We start from the raw sequence: 18,445 nt of genomic DNA, 5'->3' as shown, positions 1-18,445 counted from the left end.
GATGCCACTCCCAAACCTCCCATGCTGGTGGTGCCACATCCTTGCCGTCCACCCTGACACCCCATGCCAGGGGAGGAGAATAGACGCAGCACCCAGGGGACTCAGGCGATGCAGGGGGAGAAGCGACACAGGGCAGCCGTGCGAGGCAGGCGCCCGGCCCCACGGGCTTTGGGCAGAGCTGCCTGAAAACTCTCCGTGCCCAGCAGCAGCCAAAGAGGTGACACCCGACACCAGGAACCGTTAGGAAAAGCCACTGGGCAGGAGCTTGTTTGATTTTTTTTTTTTAACCCTAATCACCACTCTTGACAAATTTATTTTTTTATTAATTAACATCCTTGGGCTTATGTAACTTCCTTTTTAAAGGTTTAATACTACCACAGTGAAAATTCTACTGTTAAAAACAATATAGAAACCATCACACACATGCCTCGACTGCTGCACACAGTCCTCCTTCAGCCTCAAAGTGTAACCAGCCAGGCTGAAATGGCACACAGGGATGGGGAGAGCCTGCAGGGACCAGGACAGGCCACCGGAGCTAGGGTGCCACGTGGCCCATGCAAACCCCAAGCGGCACGGGAAGGGGAGCAGCGAGTCCCCCTCATCCATGAAGCAGCCAAGGAGGAGCTTCATGGGCTGTTGTTGGGACAGAGCCCACATAGGCTGTGCCCCAGAACACTGCGGATGCCAGAAGTGGAAATGGGGTCCAAAGGGATCCAGACAGGATCCAGCTGCACGGGTACACTCACCCAGTCTACACCATGCTGCATGTGGCAGCATGGAGGTTCACGTCATCTCAACACGCACCACCTGCTTCCCCTGCCAGGGTACCACTGCCACAGGACCTGCCCTGTCCCCGTGTCCTTGTGCCAGCCCCAGGCAGCACCAGCATTAGGGGTCTGAGGGATCCTGCCCCAGCTATGGGCTGCCCTGTCAGACACGGGGAGGAGCTGCCGCCTTGGACCCCAACACCTGCTATGTTGGGCTCCACTCTTGCTCTTTAGCACAGGATAAACCACAGGTCATCTCATTCGATGGTAACTTTAGAGCCTTTGCCCATCTTGCCCTCCAGACTTTTGCTTGAACCTTTCAAGAATAACCCTTGATTTTGTTTTAACCCCGATTTTGTTTTAACCCCATGCCCAGGATGCCCAGCTTGGCCTTAGGGTTTCCAGCAACGTGTGCTGCTCCAGGGCACAGCACAGCAGGGGATACATTTGGCAGCCAGCCCCAGCCCCGCCGCAGCAGGAGTGGGAAAGGGGAGAGGGAGAGCCCCAGGGGCACCACTTAAGGCACACAGAAACAAGGGCTGGGGCTGCCCCACAGACCTGGGCACAGACCAGGCTGAGTGGGGAAAGCAGGAAGCAACAGCACCCACAGCCACCTTGACGAGGACCACCAGCCCCCTACACCCGCAAGGATGTTCCCAGTAAGCGACGGGGCTCCCAGGCCAGCCTGCCCCCATGCTGGGTGATATGAGCTTTGATGGGGTGTTTCTTGGGTGGGAAGGCCCACGGGCAGCCTGCCCCCCGCTGCTCCAACCTTGCATCAGCCCAGCCACAGGGAAGGAAAGCCATGGGACAGTGAGCCAGACATTTGGACTGGGGTGAGAACAGGATGGGGATGGTTAACGGGGGGGGAGGGTACCAGCCCCACGTCACGGTGTGGAGGAGGACAGTTCCCCCAAGGGTCTCCCAGTACCCACCTGAGCTCCAGCACATGGGTAGCCCCCAGCCTGGGGAAGCAGCTTAGTCCTGACCTGCTGGTTGCCCATCTCCAACATCGCACCAAGGGAACCCCTTGGGTCCTGCAGGAGTTGGTGCTGGGGACAAGCCCCGGGCCACCACAGGACTGCCCTCCTCCAGCCTGGGTGCCCATGGGGAAGAGCGCTGCCTGCAGCTGCTGGAAAGCAGAGAGGAGCGCTCGCATTGCCAGCTCCTGTGTCCGACCACCAGTTTTATTGAGCAGGGCAAGGCTGGGACGTGGCTGTGAGTACGCGAGGAGCCCCGGCAACCCCAATTCCCTCCCCTTCTCCACCAGGGGGGCTTCCCAGGCAAGTTCCCTGGCACCCTCCTGGGCTGCCCCATGCCAAGGCTGGGACGGACGCAGCCCTGCAGCCTTGCCTGCCCATTTCCTTCCTCCCCAGCTGCAGGGCGCTGGCAGGACAGAGCAGTTTTGCAGCTGCAACTCTCCGATCCGTCTCTGTCCGCCCCCCCCATCATGCTGTCCCCAGCCAGATCCAGCAGCACGGCCACCAGCTCCGCTCCTCGTTGCCCCCAGGATGCCCTCAAACACCAACACCCTGCTTGAGCTGCTCATCTTCAGCCCCGGGTCTGGTCATGTGTCCTTTCGTCCTGCTGCCAGCAGTGCAGAGGGGGCAAGAGAGTCCTTGGTTCCAGGCTGCGCTCCCGCCAGGGCCAAGCAAGAGTCCAGTCAGCTCTTCCCTGCCGGAGTCCTGCTCCCCACTGCTGCTTGGAGGGACACGGCTCCACACGTCCCCCACACCATGGGGGAAACGCAGCTGGCTCAAACGCAGGCGGCAGGAGCGAGGCCGGGGGCAGAGCGGAGGCTACCTGCGTGGCGTGCCACATCTGCAAAGAGAGCACGGCACGGGGTGAGTGCTGCCAGGATGGGGGGACGGACACCAGGACCTCCAGGATCACCCACTCTGCCCCACGCCCCCAGAGCACCAAACTATGGGGTAGGGACCGCAGGCAGCCTCTTCACGGGGAGGAGTGAGGGCAATGGGGCTGAGCCCCGAGCAGCAAACTTCAGACAAAACAGGGAAATACAACAGGAAAGTGCCAGCCACAGGCACCATGTCCCAAAACCGTCTGCAGGAAGAGTCCAGCCTGTCACAGCAAGCGGTTCGAGAGAGTCAGCTAAATGTAAGGAGGGAAAGGGTTCGAGTAACCCAAACAACGACTAGTCAAGGACTGCAGGAAGGACACAGCCGGCAGCAAGATGAGGCTGAAACTGGAAATTCAGGGATCCAGGAAACCCCAGCGTGGTCTGTGATGGTGACAGAGCTACAAACCATCAAGTCACCCAGCCCATCCATCCCCACCCTGGGTGGGACCGGCCAGCTTTGAGCAGCTGAGCCTGGAGACTACCCGGAGCACCTATTGAGCCTTCAGGAAAAGGCCTGTTTGCCCAGAGCCGCCCACTGTCCCCCCCTTGTCCTGCTTTCTCCTGTGTCTGCCCCGCACAAGCCCCTCACAGCATCAGTAAAGACCTTAAGGCTTAACGAAGCTGCTCTTCCCAAAGAAATAAGACACCACCCATACCTGCCCCTTCTCACTTACAGTTCACAGTCTTTACGTCTCTTCTTCTCTTGTCTTCTTTTACCTCGGCCCTTGGACCTCCTCCTTCGAAAAGGAAAGTACCACAAGACAGGCTGATGTGTGGGAGATGAGACCCCCCAACCCCAGCCGGTAACGCCACCCCTGACATCGCTTACCTTCCCAGCCTCATCAGGTCCTGCCGGGGCCTGCGGGGTGGGAAAAGGACAGTGAAGTGGTTACTTGGGCAATGCCATCTCTTGAGCTGCTGTTGAGGTGGTTTATCAAGATGCCCCAGTGCGCAGCACGAGCTACCTGTTACCATTCATGCTTAAAACAGACCCAATACAACTTGTCTCCATGTTATCAGCTCCTCAGCCGGGACCTGACTGCAGTCGGCAGAGAGAAGGCAGGCACAGGAAAGGGGCAGGGGATAGTCAGCTTTGGTGACTCCCCTGGGGATGTGACATTTTGCCCATGAGGCCAGGAAGCACAGGTTCAGTTTCAGCTGCTCTCAGTGACAGCTTCCATAGCTCAGCTGGTTAAACAAGACGCAACGTCCTGAGTAACACGTGGGATCTGCTGCAAGACACCAGCCACGACATACTTGGCTTAAGCATCCCCGAGAGGGGGCAAGGCCAGGACATCCATCACGCCTATGCTAAACTTCAAAGCAGAGCCATGTAAAGGTGTGGAAGGCGGCTTACGGAGAAGCCGAAAGGTGCTGCAGAAGCAAGAAGTTTACACAGATTCAAAGGCTGTCTGCACAAGTACTCATAAGAGATCCCCTGGGAGTTACCCTAAGTAGGAAAACCACAACAGGCTCAGGAAATTCCCTGCACGGAAAATAGCTGGAAATGGATGGGGGGAAGTAACACATGTGCTTCTTCCCATTCCCTCTTCTGCATCCACTGACAGATCCTCCAGAGACGCTTCCAGAGCTGGACGGGCCTTGGGTCTGCTCCAGCACAGCCGCTCTTACAACTGCAGGGGAATACCGATCTGGGGATCCTCTTCTTCCAGGCAAAGATCACATCTCACAGCTGCCCAGCAGGACCCTCAATCCCCAGTTTTCGCAATACTAAATCACCCTGGGGTCACGATGGAAAGCAAACGCCAGGACCCCCATGCAGACAGTGCCGGAGAGCTCTGTGGCAGGGACCAGCTCTGGGCAGCACCGGAGTCGCTCCCTGCTCCCACAGCACTGCAGCCCCTGGGCAGAGGCCCCGTCCTGCCCAAGCTCTCACCACTTCTGGGACACAGTGAGCACCTTGAGGGGTTAAATGTGTGCCAGGAGTTTGCGGCAGGTTGGTGCTGCGCATCCATCCTGGGCCAGTGCTGCGTATCCCTGATCCATGTCAGGTCAGCGCTGCATGTTTTAAGCTTTCATTTGTTGGCTTGGATGCAAACCCCTGCTCCCCGGTCCTGGATGAGGCAGCCTCCCTTAAATGGGAGCCCAAGACCCAGCCCTTCAGCTTTCTCTTTGAGCCACGGTCATGCTCAGGTATGCCAAGCCAGGGAGCCCCTTCCTGAGCCACCACCTTGGGCACACTGCTGCACACCAAACACCTGCCTCAGAGCCACCAGCCTTGCTCCGTTACCCAGAGGAGCGCACACACCAGGCATGCCAAGGTGTCCACAAGGATAGGGGGCACAGACATCCCTGCTGACAGAGCTGGGGTGCCACAGGTGCCACAGCAGCTCCAGACCTGTGGACAATGCCACGCACCCCCTTGGCTGCAGGGAGCAGGCTGCAGAGATGCGGAGCTGCCTGCAGCTGAGCAAGGGCCATAAGCACCGGCAACCCCCAGCGCGGAGACAGTGGGGGTGTCGCAGCATGGCTGGGGTGCCCCCAGGGCACCCTTGTCCCACAGGCAGAGTGAGCTGGCAGGGTCGCTCTTGCTGAAGGGGCACAGAGGTGGAAAACAAGCCCGGGGGTCCCTACCTGCACTCGCACTGCTTGTGCTCGGTGAACGCCATCTCCACGTAGGGTGCCTCCCCATTTGGCTTTATCTTCAGGAGCTGAAAGAGGAGCAAAGGTTACCTCCCGGCCAGCGGCAGGAGGGGGCTGGAAGGAGTCCCACGGCACTGCCTCGACACCTCAGCCTCTTGGGCAGACGCGTGTCTAACCTGTTCCTCGGGACCTCCGGCAGCGGAGACTCCACCTCCGCACGCAGGCAGTGCCGGCCAGGCCCGGCCGCCCCAGCAGCTTGGGAGGCTCTGCTAGTGCCGCCCTGTGTCTTCAGGGCTGTAATTTAAGCGCCGTGGTCCTGGGATTTCCCAGCCTTAGAGGAGATTGTTCTGTCTCTGTCTTTGTGGAGAGCTTTCACATATTTGACCACTTTGCACATCTCCTGTCTCCGATGGAAATATCCTGCTAGTCATGTTTTCCAGACCATTCCTGTTGCTGCTGCCTCCTCCTGGCCCCCTTTCCCACAGCCCAGAGCCTGGAGTCAGTACCACGGTGCCTCCCCAGCCCATGGGGTGCAGGATTTGCCCTGCCACGTGTCAGTCCACAGCTCAGCCCAGAGCTGGAGTTGGACATCCAGGGGCTTCACAGGGTATGTCCATCATTGGTGTGATCCACGCTAGCCCCCGCAGAAGTGCCTGACATTGTCATCCCACTCATGGCAGCAGGATCCCTGCCTTGGAGGGAGACTTGTGCTTGGGAATTTGCCTCCCGTTCCTGTCAGGCTCTTGCTCCACCTCAGTCAAGTTTTTTTGGAGACTCCCACCCTGCCTTCCAACATGCTTTCAACCCCAGAGGGACCAAAATCACTGGTGATTTATTGCAGGCACTCTCTAGTCTGTCATCCACAGCAAACCACAGCTTTTCCCTGCTCCCTCCAGCAGCGCAGCACAAGGGCTGCAGTGTGAGGACAACGGCTGCCCGGCACACGGGGAAGAGCCATCCAGCAGCTTGTTCGCAGCCCAGGATCTCCCACCCCACTTCCCTCAGCTCCCACACTGGGGACTGGAAATGCAGCCGGTGCAGCCCTTTGAGCCCCCAGCACAAGTTCACTGTCAGCACCACCGACCTCTCCCTGCGATTCGGGGGCAGTACCTGCTTTGCCCCAGCAGGCAGAGTCACAGGCAACCGGGAAACGGGCAACTGGGAAACCTCCAGCCCCACTGAAGGACAGGGAAGGTCTGGAAAGGCAGCTGGCAGTCAACCAGACGGACCACGCAGAGAGGAGAGGGCAGGGAAGCAGGGAGTGAGGCCAGTACCACCAGGGGTGTCACCTGGCCTCAGGGACAAGCCCAAAGAGCAGGCAGAGAGACCCTCCTGATTCGGTGTGCATTTGAGCAGTTGTGAGTAAGCCCCCCTCCCCTGTTATCCATGCTGCTACGATGTCTGGGAGATGAGAAGCTGCAAGTTCACCCTCCCGGCGCTTGGCAAGTAGCCTACCACCTCCCCAGCGCAGCCACAGCCCTGCAGTGGCAGTGCTTACCTGCATGGTGACCGTGCTTGTCTCCACGGGGACGCAGCGGAGACCCTCGTCCCCGCAGCAGCCTCCGCAGCGCTGCAGGGAGACGCAGGAGGGTCTGAAAATGTACTCCACCTCGTTGGGGAACTCGGTAATGACATCCACCAGCTGCTCCAGAGGCCGGCAGAAACTACGATTCCAGATCTCCCGAAAGGTCAGGACTGCAAGAGACCGGGGTAGGGGGGATGTAAGGAGGCACCCCGGAGAGGCTGAACCCAGCGGACCCACTGCCGGGGCAGGTGCACCAGCCGCGGTGGGGTCCTGCTCCCATCACAGGGGCACAGGGGTGCAGAGGACCCCCTGGTGCCCCCAGTAAGCCCATCACCACACTGGTGCGACGGCTCGCACAGCCACCACAGCCACCTCGATGGGCTCTTTCTCCACCTGCCCGCCAGCTCCGTCTCCTCCTTCTCAGGCACCCGCTTCCCCCCCGCACCCCCGTCTCCCCTCGCCCCTCCTCGGCGGGCGCCGAAGCCCAGCCCCGCAGAAAACCGTCCCCTCGGGTTTCCCAGCAGGAGGGCCAGAGGGGAGCCGAAGCGGAGCCTTTCTGCCCGGCACCGGAGAAGCGGCAAGCCCGGGGCAGGGCTGCGCTCCGCTCCCGCCCGCGGCGCTGCCCGGTGCCGCAAGCGTCCGGGGCGGGGGGGACGGGCTGCTCCGAGCCCCGGCACTGCTCCCCGCTCCCCACCGGGCATCGCCGGGGGGATAACGGCCCCGGGGGGTACCGAGCTCCCCCCGGCCCTGCGCGCAGCCCTCCCCGCGCTGCCGCCCCCTCCCAGCCGGGATACCGGCGGCCGCCCGCTGCCAACTCACCGGGCGGCTCCGCGCTGGCGGTCCCCCGCGCCTCCGGGGCCTGCAGGGAGGGAAAGGCGGGCGCTGGCGGGGGCGGCACAGGGGGACCCGCCGCCGCCCCCCGCCCCAACGCCGGGAGGGGCTGCCCCGGCCGCCACCGCCACCGGGGGCAGCGGCATCGGCGGGGCCGGGCTGCCCCCGCTCCGACCCCCCTCCCGCCCCCCGGCTCTCACCGGGGCGGGCGGCGCCCCCAGCGCCCCGGCCACCAGCAGCCGCAGGAAGGCGCCGAGCAGCCGCATCGCCGCTCCCGCCGCCCCGGCACCGACTCAGCGCCGCCGCTACCGGCTCGCCGCCCTCGGCATGCCGCCCCGCCGCCGCCGGGCCACCGGCCCCGCCGTGCCGCCTCCGCCGCCGCCGGGCCATGGGAGCGCGCCCCGCTCCGCCGCCGTATTTCACCGCCGCCGCCCCGCCCCCGCCCGCCCCGGCCCCGCCGCGGGGCGGGAGCAGGTGCCCGGCCCCGGCGGACGCGGGGACGGCCGGTGCCCCCGGGAGCGCCGGGGCCCCCCGCCTCCACCCCCCGCACCGGCAGTCTTTTCCCCGTCGGGCTGCCGCGGGACGTCCAGAAGCCGGCCCGTGGCCGGTGACAGTCCGGGAGGCAGGAGACACCGGGGCTTTGTCGGGGCTTCTCGGCTCGCTGGGGTCCCCCGGGTCCTGTCCATCTCTCCCAGGGTGGGCGTGTGCTGCCCTGTGCCCGCCTGGCCGCCCCATGCCCACTGTGCCCACCCAGCAGCCCTGTTCCCATCCATCCCTCCCGTTCCCCTGCTGTTGCTCTGCCCCGTCCCTCCCGGGCACCCCATGCCTGTCCACTCACCCTGTCCCCACCCAGGCACTCTGTGCCCGTCCACCCACCCCGCTCCTCCTCAAGCCCACCCTGTGCCTTCCCAGACAGTCCCTGCTGGAGCCCTGGCAGGGCGTTTCCAGCCCACTCAGGCCCAGAGACACCATCCCAGGGTCCTATCTGCCATGGGGGGTCCCTCCAGCTTGGGAAGGAAGGGGGCACAACAGTTCCCGGGAGAAGGTCTGAGGCCAAACCCTGCTGCCAAGGGTAGCCCCAGGGGAGGTCTGTGGCCTTTTCTGTTCTATTTTTAAGCCCCAGTGGCCAGGAAAGCTGGAGCTATGGGAGGTGGGAAGGGAAGAGATGCCAGCAGGCAACACGATCCCCCGTGGGCTGCAGGTCCCAGGGAAATAACGGGCTCTGTGTCCCTGACAGGATTCATGTTTGTGTCCTCCTGGGAGAGCAGGGAGGCTGCTCCAGGACTTCCCTGCCCACCTCTGTGTGAGGTCCATTCCTGTGGTGTGAGGACACTGCTGGCTGGTCCCCAGCCCCATAGCGCCTGTCCCCAGCCCTGTGGGGTCTGTCCCCAGGGGATGCGGGATGAGCCAGCTGCCTGTCCCCAGCCCCGCCAGGCCATGCAGGTGGCAGCAGCTCGGCCGTCAGTGGGAGCTGGGCTCTGGCTGGAGCTTCCCAGCATTGGTACCACTGAGCGTGTGAGAAAGCTGCTGGAGCGGGGCCTGGCAAATTAGCAGGGAGATGCTGCAGAGATAAGCACACAGAAATCCCGGCCCTGCCGGGGGGCCGGGTGTGCTGCGGTTCATCACTCAGCGGCACAGCACAGCACGGCAGCTGCCGGGGGCTGCTGTGGCGGCGTTCGATATCTGTTCATGGTCTCGCCCCTGGCTGTGCAGCAAGGAGCAGGTACCATCCCCACTGCGATGGCTGGAGCATGCCTGTGCTCTCCCTCTGCTACCCCACGGACCCTCCTGTGCCAAGGGGACCTTCCCATCTCCCCAGGGTGGGTTTTGAGGTGGAGGGGGTGAAGGGAATGTTTCCGCCCACCAGAGAGCCCGGACCAAGAGGCTGCCCCGAGGAGCAGCTGCTGCCAACTCGCTGGACAGACAGAATCCTGTTATTGCAAAGACCGTGACCACACAGGGCCTCACGCCTGTCCTTGCAGGAAGGTCCCTTGGGGCCACCTCTCAGACACAAGGCCAGCCTCTGGCGCTGGAGCAAAGGGCTCTCCCGCAGAAGCCATGTGGTTGGGGAGACCAGCCCTTAATTGCCGAGTGCAATCCTGTTCCTGGTCTGAAGCTATTTCCTCAGAGGCCTTGGGCAGAGTTTACATTCCTGGGATGCGCATCCCCTTTCTAGGCAGCATGGAGCAGAGACAGGAGCAGAGAAATAATATTTGGACACTGGTAATCTGTGACAAGCAACATCCTCCTGCAAATGGGAGAAACATCCAGCTGGCCGGGGCCATGGCCACTCGCTTTCCCCTCTGCCGCGCTCCTTCCCCGGGGACCGAGCCTACCCTTCCCCAGCTGCAGGACAGGGCTGGAGGTCGATGCTATAAATGCACCGGCGTGTCCCTCGCATCGCCTCCCACCAGGCTCTAGGGAGCAGAGTTACGCACTTTGGGAACAAGGGACAGAGGAGGCTCAAGGGACAGGCCAGGGACATAAGGCAAACAGAGACATTTCCTTAAAGGGCAGATGCCTCCCCTGCCGTGAGCCCCATGCGGCGGCTGAGGGCTGAGAGCATCGCCTCGAATATGCCACCGCCTGCCTGTGCCACCTCCCTGCCCTGCTCCCGGTGCTGGGGAAGGAGATAGCGGGGGAATGATGGCACATCCCTGTTGCGGGTGAGCCCTGGCAGTCCGGCGGAGACAGGCAGCCCCAAGACCCAGTTGCAAACAGGCCACAGTGCAGCCCTGCCGGGGAACGGGCTCACCTCCATCCCTCCTACGCCTTCTGGGTGAGGGGCAAGAGCACGGGCCCCGGCTGCCTGCGAGCACTGAAGAAGGCCAGCGCAGGCAGCCGCTCTCCCCCACGAAACCTCACCCTGCTCACTGCTGGCGAGTGCCCTCCAAGTGCCCTTTTCCATAAAACAGCCCCATTTGAGCATGAAAATCCCCTCACAGGCGTCTTCTCCCTGGCAAAATCCCACCTTCAGCATCTCAGATGAAAAGAGCCCAACAAAACTCATCCCTGTGTGGCTCTTAAGCCAACTGTACCCAGGACTTCCTTTGTCACTTGCTGAGCCCTTGGAGAACACCCCTGAAATCCTCAGGGCGTTATTTTTGTGCTGCTGCTATTTAGGACACCAGAGCCAGTCTGATCAGGGCTGGAGGCTTCCGCCAGGGGAAGTGCCAATTCCCCCGTGCTCCAGCGCCCGGCACTGCCACCCCCTCAGGCTGCTGCTGCCACCTCTCCTGGCGGGCAAGAGTCCCCACAGCAGCTCCCTATGTCCCCCGCTGTGACGGGACTCCCAAGGTCAAAGCAGCACAAAGATGGAAGGTGCCGGACTCCTCGCGCCCGCCTTTCATCCCAGCGTGCCCATGTTTCACCCTCGGTGTTCCATTCGATTGCTTTTCCCAGCGCTGCGATCCGGCTCTTAGACTCTCCTAAGCTCTCCTATCAGTGAGAGCAGACGACTTGGTTCATAGAGAATGCTGAAATAAACCAGCTCAGTCTCCTGCAGGTTGTGCCTCCACAGCGAGGACGGAAGGCAAAAGGCAGAGGGCTGGAGACTGGCTGTTTGGAGCTGTGTGTACCTACATGTCAGAGTGGCAACGGGGATGGGCAGGATCCCCATGGATCGGGAGACTGGCATCAGGGATGAGCATGGTCTGGTAGGGGCTTCCCGGGCACCAGCCCCACTGCATGGGGAAATCCAGGCCTCTCTGCCAGGAGATTGCTGCTTTCTCCCAGGAAAAAACAGGGCTCTCCAGTGCCTTTGCAGGCACATAGGGCTGCACCCTTGGATGATAAGCATTGTTCCTCAAGGAAACAACCTGCAAACAACCTGCCCGGGAACCTGGGCCCTGAAGGACTCCCCAGAGCCACGCCATGGTGGCTCTGACTCTGAGAGATGCCGGCGGTGGCATATCCCTGGCTCCTGGTGGCTGGTTGCTGTGGCGTCAGTGCCTCCTCCCAGCCCAGGTGCGCAGGGGGATGTGTTTGCCGAGGGGGAGCCTGACAATAGGGGGAAATGGGCCGTGCCGTGCACCCCGATGGCGGTGGCTCATGGCCCCAGCCGCTGCTGCCCGCGGCAGGCGGAAGCGTCCGGCCTTAGTCAGCCCCGGCCGCACGTGGCAGGAACTCTGCTGTTTGTTTTGGTTCCTCGGGACAGGGGGAATTTGGCCTCCCTGGGGACCCGCGACCGAAACTGCAGGCACCTGACAGCCCAGCCCCGCGCCTGGGGACAGCAGGGTCTGGCCCTCCTGGTCACAAGCACCAGGACCGGCCCATATCAGACAGGAGTTTTGGAGAGACATGGGATGGGCACCAGGGCTGCTCAAGGCAGGAGACCTGAGCGAGGGGAAGCCACGGCAAGTCTGGCTGCTGCTCCCAGGCACAGTTTAAATCCCTCACAGGGACAGGGATGACACCACCAAGGAGTGGGTCCCTGATATCCCCAGACCCAAGCCCTGGGAAGCCGTGTCCCTCAGCCAGCCAGTGCTTGAGGAACAGGGTGGTGGCTGGCAGACCCAGTGCCACTCAGCTTAACACTTGGTCCTTCAGCACAGGTCTAGTTTAGAGCTGAGGCTGAGCTTGGGGCAGGGGACAGAGTCGCCTTCCCACCAGGGCAAAGCTGCGGGCAGGCAGCAAAGCAATGCCAGCAGCGGATGGGAGGGTTAATGATGACCAGCCATCTCCCAGACCAGCCATCAATCAGCTGTGCCCGGCAGGGAGGTGATGGAGAGCACGTGTTGCCAGGCTCGGCGCTTGGTGGCCAGCCTGGCTGCCCCGCGTGGCAGGGACCGGCCGGATCACGGGTGTTTGCAGGAGAGCACAGCCCCGGCACAGGACGAGGCACCGGCGAGCCGAACCACAGCCCCAAGCATACGTGGGTGCCTACAGGTAAGTGTTGCGTCAGCAGCCTCTGCAGCTACTGCGCCAAAACAACAGCCCCTCGCACACGAGGTGCCGACAGTCTGGAGCAGGAAGCGGAGAAGCAGCACCCAGGGCACGGCTCACCCCGCTCTGCCCGTGCTCCTCTCCTGAAGCCCTGGGTGGGAGTGGATCCCCCAAGCCCCAGAAAGCCTGCGGGAATTTCCCCTCCGGCAGCTGCAGAGCACTGCACTTGGGAAAGCCCAAACAGGCTGCGCCCAGGACAGACTGATGCAGCAGCCTGTGCATGACCCTCCAACCACCGGCAGAGACGAAACACCCCAGGCCCCCGCGGGGCAGGAGGACGGGGTATATGGCAGCCCCAGGAGGGACAGAACTCTCCCAGCAGGAGCAGAGCAGCCCCTTTCCCCAGGAAAGAGATGGAGGTTACTTTTCCACTGAAGAACCAAGCATATCCTGCACATCTATCGTGATTCATCTCCCTCGGGAAAAGGGCAGCGAGCACTGAAGAGAGGGGAGAGGCGCGCGGGCGTGAATCGCCTGCTGCTCTGCTGCTGCCCCTCGCCTCCCAGCACTCCCAGCCCGGCCAGCCGGTGGGCAGGGGCTGCCAGGCGCGTTTCTCCCCTGCCAAAATCAAACCTGATCCACGCCCAGCCCAGAGCTTCTGGCCGCTTATCATGTGGATGCAGTTCTCCTGCTTTGAGCTGTCATAATATTGACACAAAGCAAAATAATAGTGACGGCGAGACTCTGCCTGGCTCTGGAAGGCAAACAGGCGAGGAGACAGGGAGCAACAGGCTCCGCTATTGTGCGGGACGGGGCAGCAGCCTGGGCTGCTTCCAAGCCCTGCTCCCCGCCATCACGCCTGCTGATAAGAGGGGGGAGATGCAGACGGAGCAGGGATGCAGGCTCCGTGGCACGCTCTCCCCATCAAGGAGCGAACGTGTGCATCGTCAGGGCTTCATCCCGGAGGCTTTCCCAGAACGTGGGCGGAGGAGTGGCTCATCTCTCCCTTTCCCTGAAACCTGGCAGCCGCTGAATAGCTGCCATCACCCGCAGCAGACAATGAGCAAAGCGAGCCCGGGGCCAGCTGCAGCGCCGGGAGCGCGTGAGCGGAGGAACTGCGGGGAGCTGGCCGGTGACCAGGAAGCAGCCCAGACTGCTGGTGTCACGGACCCCTCAGTGACCACAAAGCGGCCGGGATGCGCTTTGTCTCACCCCGAGGGCCTGGCTTCCTGCAGCCGCTCCAGGTTTGCTCGGGGGCTTCTCCGAAGCCAGCCTGGAGGGACAGGCCCCCGGCATCACCTCCTCCCCGGCCCGACCAGCCTGCCACGTGCCCTCTGAGCAGGGGACAGAGCCACGGCCAACACCTGTGCAGTGCCACCCAGATTCCTGAGACACTTGTGCCTTTGGTGGCACCGAGCAAAGCCAACGCCTTTTCCGGGTACAGAGGCCTGGTGCTCCGTTAGCGATGCTGGGGCCAGCACCTCCCGCCCAGCCCCACGCCGTGCTCCCTCATCCCTCGCCGGGGCTTGTTTTCCTACATGACAAGCAGCGACTTCACACACTTCCCTCGCCTCTTCCTGACCAGCCTGGCCTTTGAACCGGCTGCCTCCAGCTGCCTGCAGCCCGAGAGGAGACCTGGGGAACTGCCGCAAGTGAACGAGCCGACGAGTGAGGCTCCACATCCAGGGGAGGCGTTTGGACGCCGGCTTCCCATGCCTCTCCCGGGGGTCGGGAAGGGCGAGGGCCAGCCCAGCCTGGGCTGCTTCCACAACGAGCCCTAGAAAAACTGTCCCACTTTCCGGCCTCGGTCTCTATTTTTAAGGCTCCGAAAAGGAAGGGGGCGCAAATGGCAAACTTGCTGGCAGCAGAGACGGTCCCTGGGCCGGATTCAGAACCGCCTACTCGTTTCCCGTAGGGATCATGGGCTCCATTGGTACCACAAGGGTCTGGCTATGGGCTCGGCCTGCCTGCGGGTGCTGCGCTGACGTGAGGATGAGCCAGCAGCCGTTTTCCAGACAGAGACAGGCGCACGTACGCACGGGCTGCCGAGCAAGGAGCTGCATCAAATCCTTCGCTAACCTGAGGCGCTGAATCCGTCCTGTCGCTCCCCACAGCAAGCCCTGCCTGTTTCTCCTTGTCCGCTCAGGCGGTTACAGCAGCCATGCTTTCTTGAGGATGACCAGTTTAGGGGACAGTTGTTACCAGGGTCACCAGCGAAGACCAGCACAACGCGTACCTGCAGCGTCAGCTGTGAATTTCAAGCATGCTAAAACTGCCTATGACTCAGGCAACGCGTGCGGGCGCCTCCAGACCCACCGAGCTGAGCTTCCCAGCTGTTCACGTACCTGCTTTTGATCATCAGCTGTTTGTTTGGGTTTTTTGTCTTCTTTCCCTGGAAGCTCGAGTTTTAAACGTGCATTCAGCACTCGGTTCAGCCCACCATTTCCATCCCTTTCACTTACTAAGTGACCTGCTTTCTCCCCCGTAGCTTGCAGAAAACATTGGTTGGCGCTCCCTCAGACCTTCACTCCTGCCTCCACGTTTGTGGCTGTAAGAGTTTTGGGCTCAAGTCGCCTCCTCTGGCCTTTGCGCATGGACTTTCCAAAGACCAATCAACTCACAGTGAAGATACCTTTGGTGCATCTTTCTCCTTAGACTGTGTTCCCCCCACTCCTATGCACTATGCCATCCTTAACTCAGTCACTCATGCTCAGCGAGTAGCTTAGGCACCCAGCAATGACCCTACGCTGCTTCTTCCCATTGTCACCTATCCAGTCTTCACGGTCTGTGCTGTGCTGACAGCCTGCCCTGTTGCTCCTGCTGGGCTGTGGCTCTGCTGGCTCTCGCCTACTGGCTCCTTCCCTTCGCCTGCGCTGAGTGTGAGCAGCTCCCTTCGCTTACCCGGGTGTTGCAGACGAGTCCAATTACTGGAGTTCAGCAAACTCTGATTCCCCTCCCTGGCATTTCATCCGGCCCACTTATCCGCCAAGAGTTTCTAATCCAAACAGCCTCCCAGCACACGATGTTCCAGTGCTCCAAGGCTCTACCCAGCCTCTGTCTTGCCTTCTCCTCCCTCACACGAGCACTTGGGGGATGACACTCAGCCCCTGGGGATGCAGAATTCACTGGGCTGAGGGGAAGCAGTGTTTCCAGCAGCCATCCCTGATGGGATACAGAGCAGGGCACCATCCTGGGCAGGCTGGCAGCTCTCCGAGATGAGCCGGATTTCAGCTCCTCTGCAGGCCCAGAAAACGTGCTGCCTTGCTCGGCCGGCCAGCTCATCTCCTGCTCAGCTCCTTTGCCCGCAGCACCAGCACCGTCTGCAGTCGTGTCAGCCTCCTTCCTTGCTTATGCACCAGCTGGGAAGCCGCAGCGGCCAACTCTGCCCCAGGGGATGCGGATACACCCGGGAAGGGAAGGAGGGTGTGCTGTGCAGGAGGCAACTCCCTGTGGCTGTGGCAGGAGAGAGGGGTCCCACTCCTTAACACCCAGCAGCTGTGGACCACCAGGTGAGTCTCCTTCCAGCTGCCCACAGACACACATACGCACCCCCCACCACACTGCCCCTGCCACAGCAGCCAGTGCAGCCTACAAGGCAGCAAGATTTCAGCCGAGTATACCAGAACACCAACACGCATCTTTCCAGCTGCCTTCCCCACCTGCCCCATGCTCCCTGCGCTACCACTGCTCTTCCCCACTCCCTCCTTTTCAGCCCTCCTGGGCACTCCTTGTCTAACTCACTGGCTCCTGGTGGCAGCTGCTGGCTAATTACAGCCAGATGTCTCGTAGCCACAGTCCCTCCGAGCAGCCAGAGCCCGGCGTTTGCCTTTCAGCTCTCCAGGGAGCTGCAGGTTCTGGCTCAGCTCAGCTCCACGGGGCTAATAGCTCCCAAAATCCCCATTCAGAGGCTTTCATTCATGAAATACAAGGCAGCAGACCAAATTCAGGACTCTGCCCCTCAAGGGACACAGGACTGCTGGCAGTCTTTGACTAGCTGTGGCAGCAGTGCCCAGTGGAAAGTGCTGGAGGGAACCGGGCAGGAACAGCACGAGCAGGGAAAAACCCCTGCAGCCTGGCATGGCGTTGAGAAGAAACTGCCCTGCAATAGTTACTGGGACTGGAGCAGGGAATGTAAACAGCCCAGCGTCCACAAGGAGGTCATAACCTCAGAGTTCAGTTTCCCTTCCTCTTCTCCCTCCTGCCTAATCTCCAAGAGCTGCTCTGTTTACTAGTGACATAAGTAAACAAACAAAGGAAAGCTCCGAAGCAATTATTTTTAATTTTTTTTTTTTTTGGACAATTCACTGGAAGCTCCGGTCCCAGGGTGCTCGTGTGGGAGCTGTCTCTGCACGCCACAGCAGCTGGCACACGGCAATGCATGGGCACGGCCAGCAGCAGAGGCAGCATCCGACGGGCACGGGCAACCCTCCCCTGCTTTGCCTGCAACGCAGCTGTGTGGAGGGGGAAAAGGGGGAACCACTTTACCCTGCACAAACATGGAGCCGGCTGGGCCTTGCTTCAGGGAGCCTCCAATTTATGCAAGATGGAAGAAAACAGACCCCTAAAGCTGAGGAGAAGGGGGAGGGAAGGCAGTGAGGAATAAGGACGTTCTTGGTCAGCGCAGCAGGGCCCAGCACAGCTGAGCCAACAGCAGGGCAAACCTGTTACCCTCTACTGGCTCTCTCCAGGAGCAAAGGATGAGACAAGCTCATTGAGGAGGGAAACTCTGACTTCTGTCCAGGGCAGCAGCACCCCAAGCACAACCAGGCACGTGGCCTTTCCCCAGGCATTTGCAGGACGCAGTGAGTCTCCTTCCCCAGGGTGGTAGGTGTTCTGGCTCGCAGGGGCACTTGGGGAAGCGGCAGGAGAAGAGAAGTGTGGAAGGACTCTCAGCTCAGCCCAGGTGATGGGTAACAAATCACCTGCAATAATCCTCAAGACCCAACGCACCAGCTGTTGGTACCTTGCTGGGGACCCAACAGGCCCTGGATGGCAGCTGGCTGTAGGGTGAGTCCTAAGAGAATCAAACAAGCACAAAAAAGATGCGATGAGCACCCGAGGCCCTTCCCTGCAGGAACCGCTCACTGAAAGCTTCCAGCATAAACGGGTTTGCTGTGATTTCCTAATCTAAAACAACAGGACACAGAGCAGAGCCACAGAGTAAAGCAGCACCGCAATGAGAATTACACAGTGGCTCCTGCCTGCTCCCTGGACACAGAGCTCCAGGAACTAGACACAAAGGAGCTACATTCCTGCCTTATCCAGGGCTGGTTCTGGCTCTGCCAGCAAGAACAATTGGACTGCCAGGAACTGCGCCTTTCCCACCTCATTTGCTTTGGCTCTTTGCGCCTAGAACACCACACGGTCCAAAGTAAATCCCTGCACATGGGCTCTCCCTGCTGCTCGGCACAGACGCGGCTCCCTGCCTCCTGCCCTGCCGTACAGACACTGTGTTCCCCCGCGCAGGCCCTTCCTGACGCCGGCATTCCCCTCCACGACGGCGTCAACGGCGGCGTGCTGACCAGGCGCCTCCCCAGGCGGCGGTAACCTTGCTGCTCCGCCCGCGGCGGACCGAGAGGCCCGGCCGGCACACACCTGCCGAGCTCGGACGGGGAGGGCCGTGACGGGCCCGGCGCCCACCTCCGGGGGCGCCTCCCCAGGGAGGCCGTCCGCACCGCTCGCTCGCTCGCTCGCTCGGCTCCGACACCTTCACACCGCCACCACACCTCGTCCCCCGGCACCGCGACCTGCAGCCAGACCCAACCACCGCCGCCACACCACGACCCTTCCCTCTGGGCCCGGCCCGCCGCCGTCCCACAAGCCCCCGCGCGGCGGGGTCAGGCGTCACGGCCCGTCTCCCTGGTTACGAGAGTTTCCCCCCCTCCAGCCGCAGCCCACTCGCCGACCTCACTTCTCATTGGCTGCGCCGCCGCCTGGGGGTGGGAGCACTTTCTCAGCCTTCGCCAATGGGGA

At 61.7% G+C, this 18,445-nt stretch overlaps 1 protein-coding gene across 1 annotated transcript; it reads right to left on the bottom strand.

Annotated features, from left to right (window-relative positions):
- Window positions 1-101: 101 nt before the first annotated feature.
- On the bottom strand, window positions 102-7,944 carry PGF (placental growth factor). The gene is made up of 7 exons (XM_054201344.1): window positions 7,789-7,944; window positions 7,577-7,616; window positions 6,731-6,927; window positions 5,224-5,300; window positions 3,458-3,487; window positions 3,303-3,365; window positions 102-2,588 (listed from the first exon to the last, which is right to left on the bottom strand). Exons 1-7 carry the CDS (start codon window positions 7,852-7,854, stop codon window positions 2,567-2,569), a joined length of 495 nt encoding a protein of 164 aa, XP_054057319.1. The 5' UTR covers window positions 7,855-7,944; the 3' UTR covers window positions 102-2,566.
- Window positions 7,945-18,445: the final 10,501 nt, after the last annotated feature.

Source organism: Rissa tridactyla, chromosome 4 (assembly GCF_028500815.1).
Source record: "Rissa tridactyla isolate bRisTri1 chromosome 4, bRisTri1.patW.cur.20221130, whole genome shotgun sequence".
NCBI classification, from domain to species: domain Eukaryota; kingdom Metazoa; phylum Chordata; class Aves; order Charadriiformes; family Laridae; genus Rissa; species Rissa tridactyla.
Note: the sequence above shows the minus strand (reverse complement) of the source record. Positions and strands in the feature narration are given on the sequence as shown.

Coding starts and splice junctions, on each gene's coding strand:
- PGF (XM_054201344.1), bottom strand. CDS start 7,854: ATGCGGCTGCTCGGCGCCTTCCTGCGGCTGCTGGTGGCCGGGGCGCTG. Junction 7,617..7,788: donor TGGGGGCGCCGCCCGCCCCG/GTGAGAGCCGGG, acceptor CCCTCCCTGCAG/GCCCCGGAGGCGCGGGGGAC. Junction 5,301..6,730: donor CAAGCACGGTCACCATGCAG/GTAAGCACTGCC, acceptor CTCCTCTTTCAG/CTCCTGAAGATAAAGCCAAA.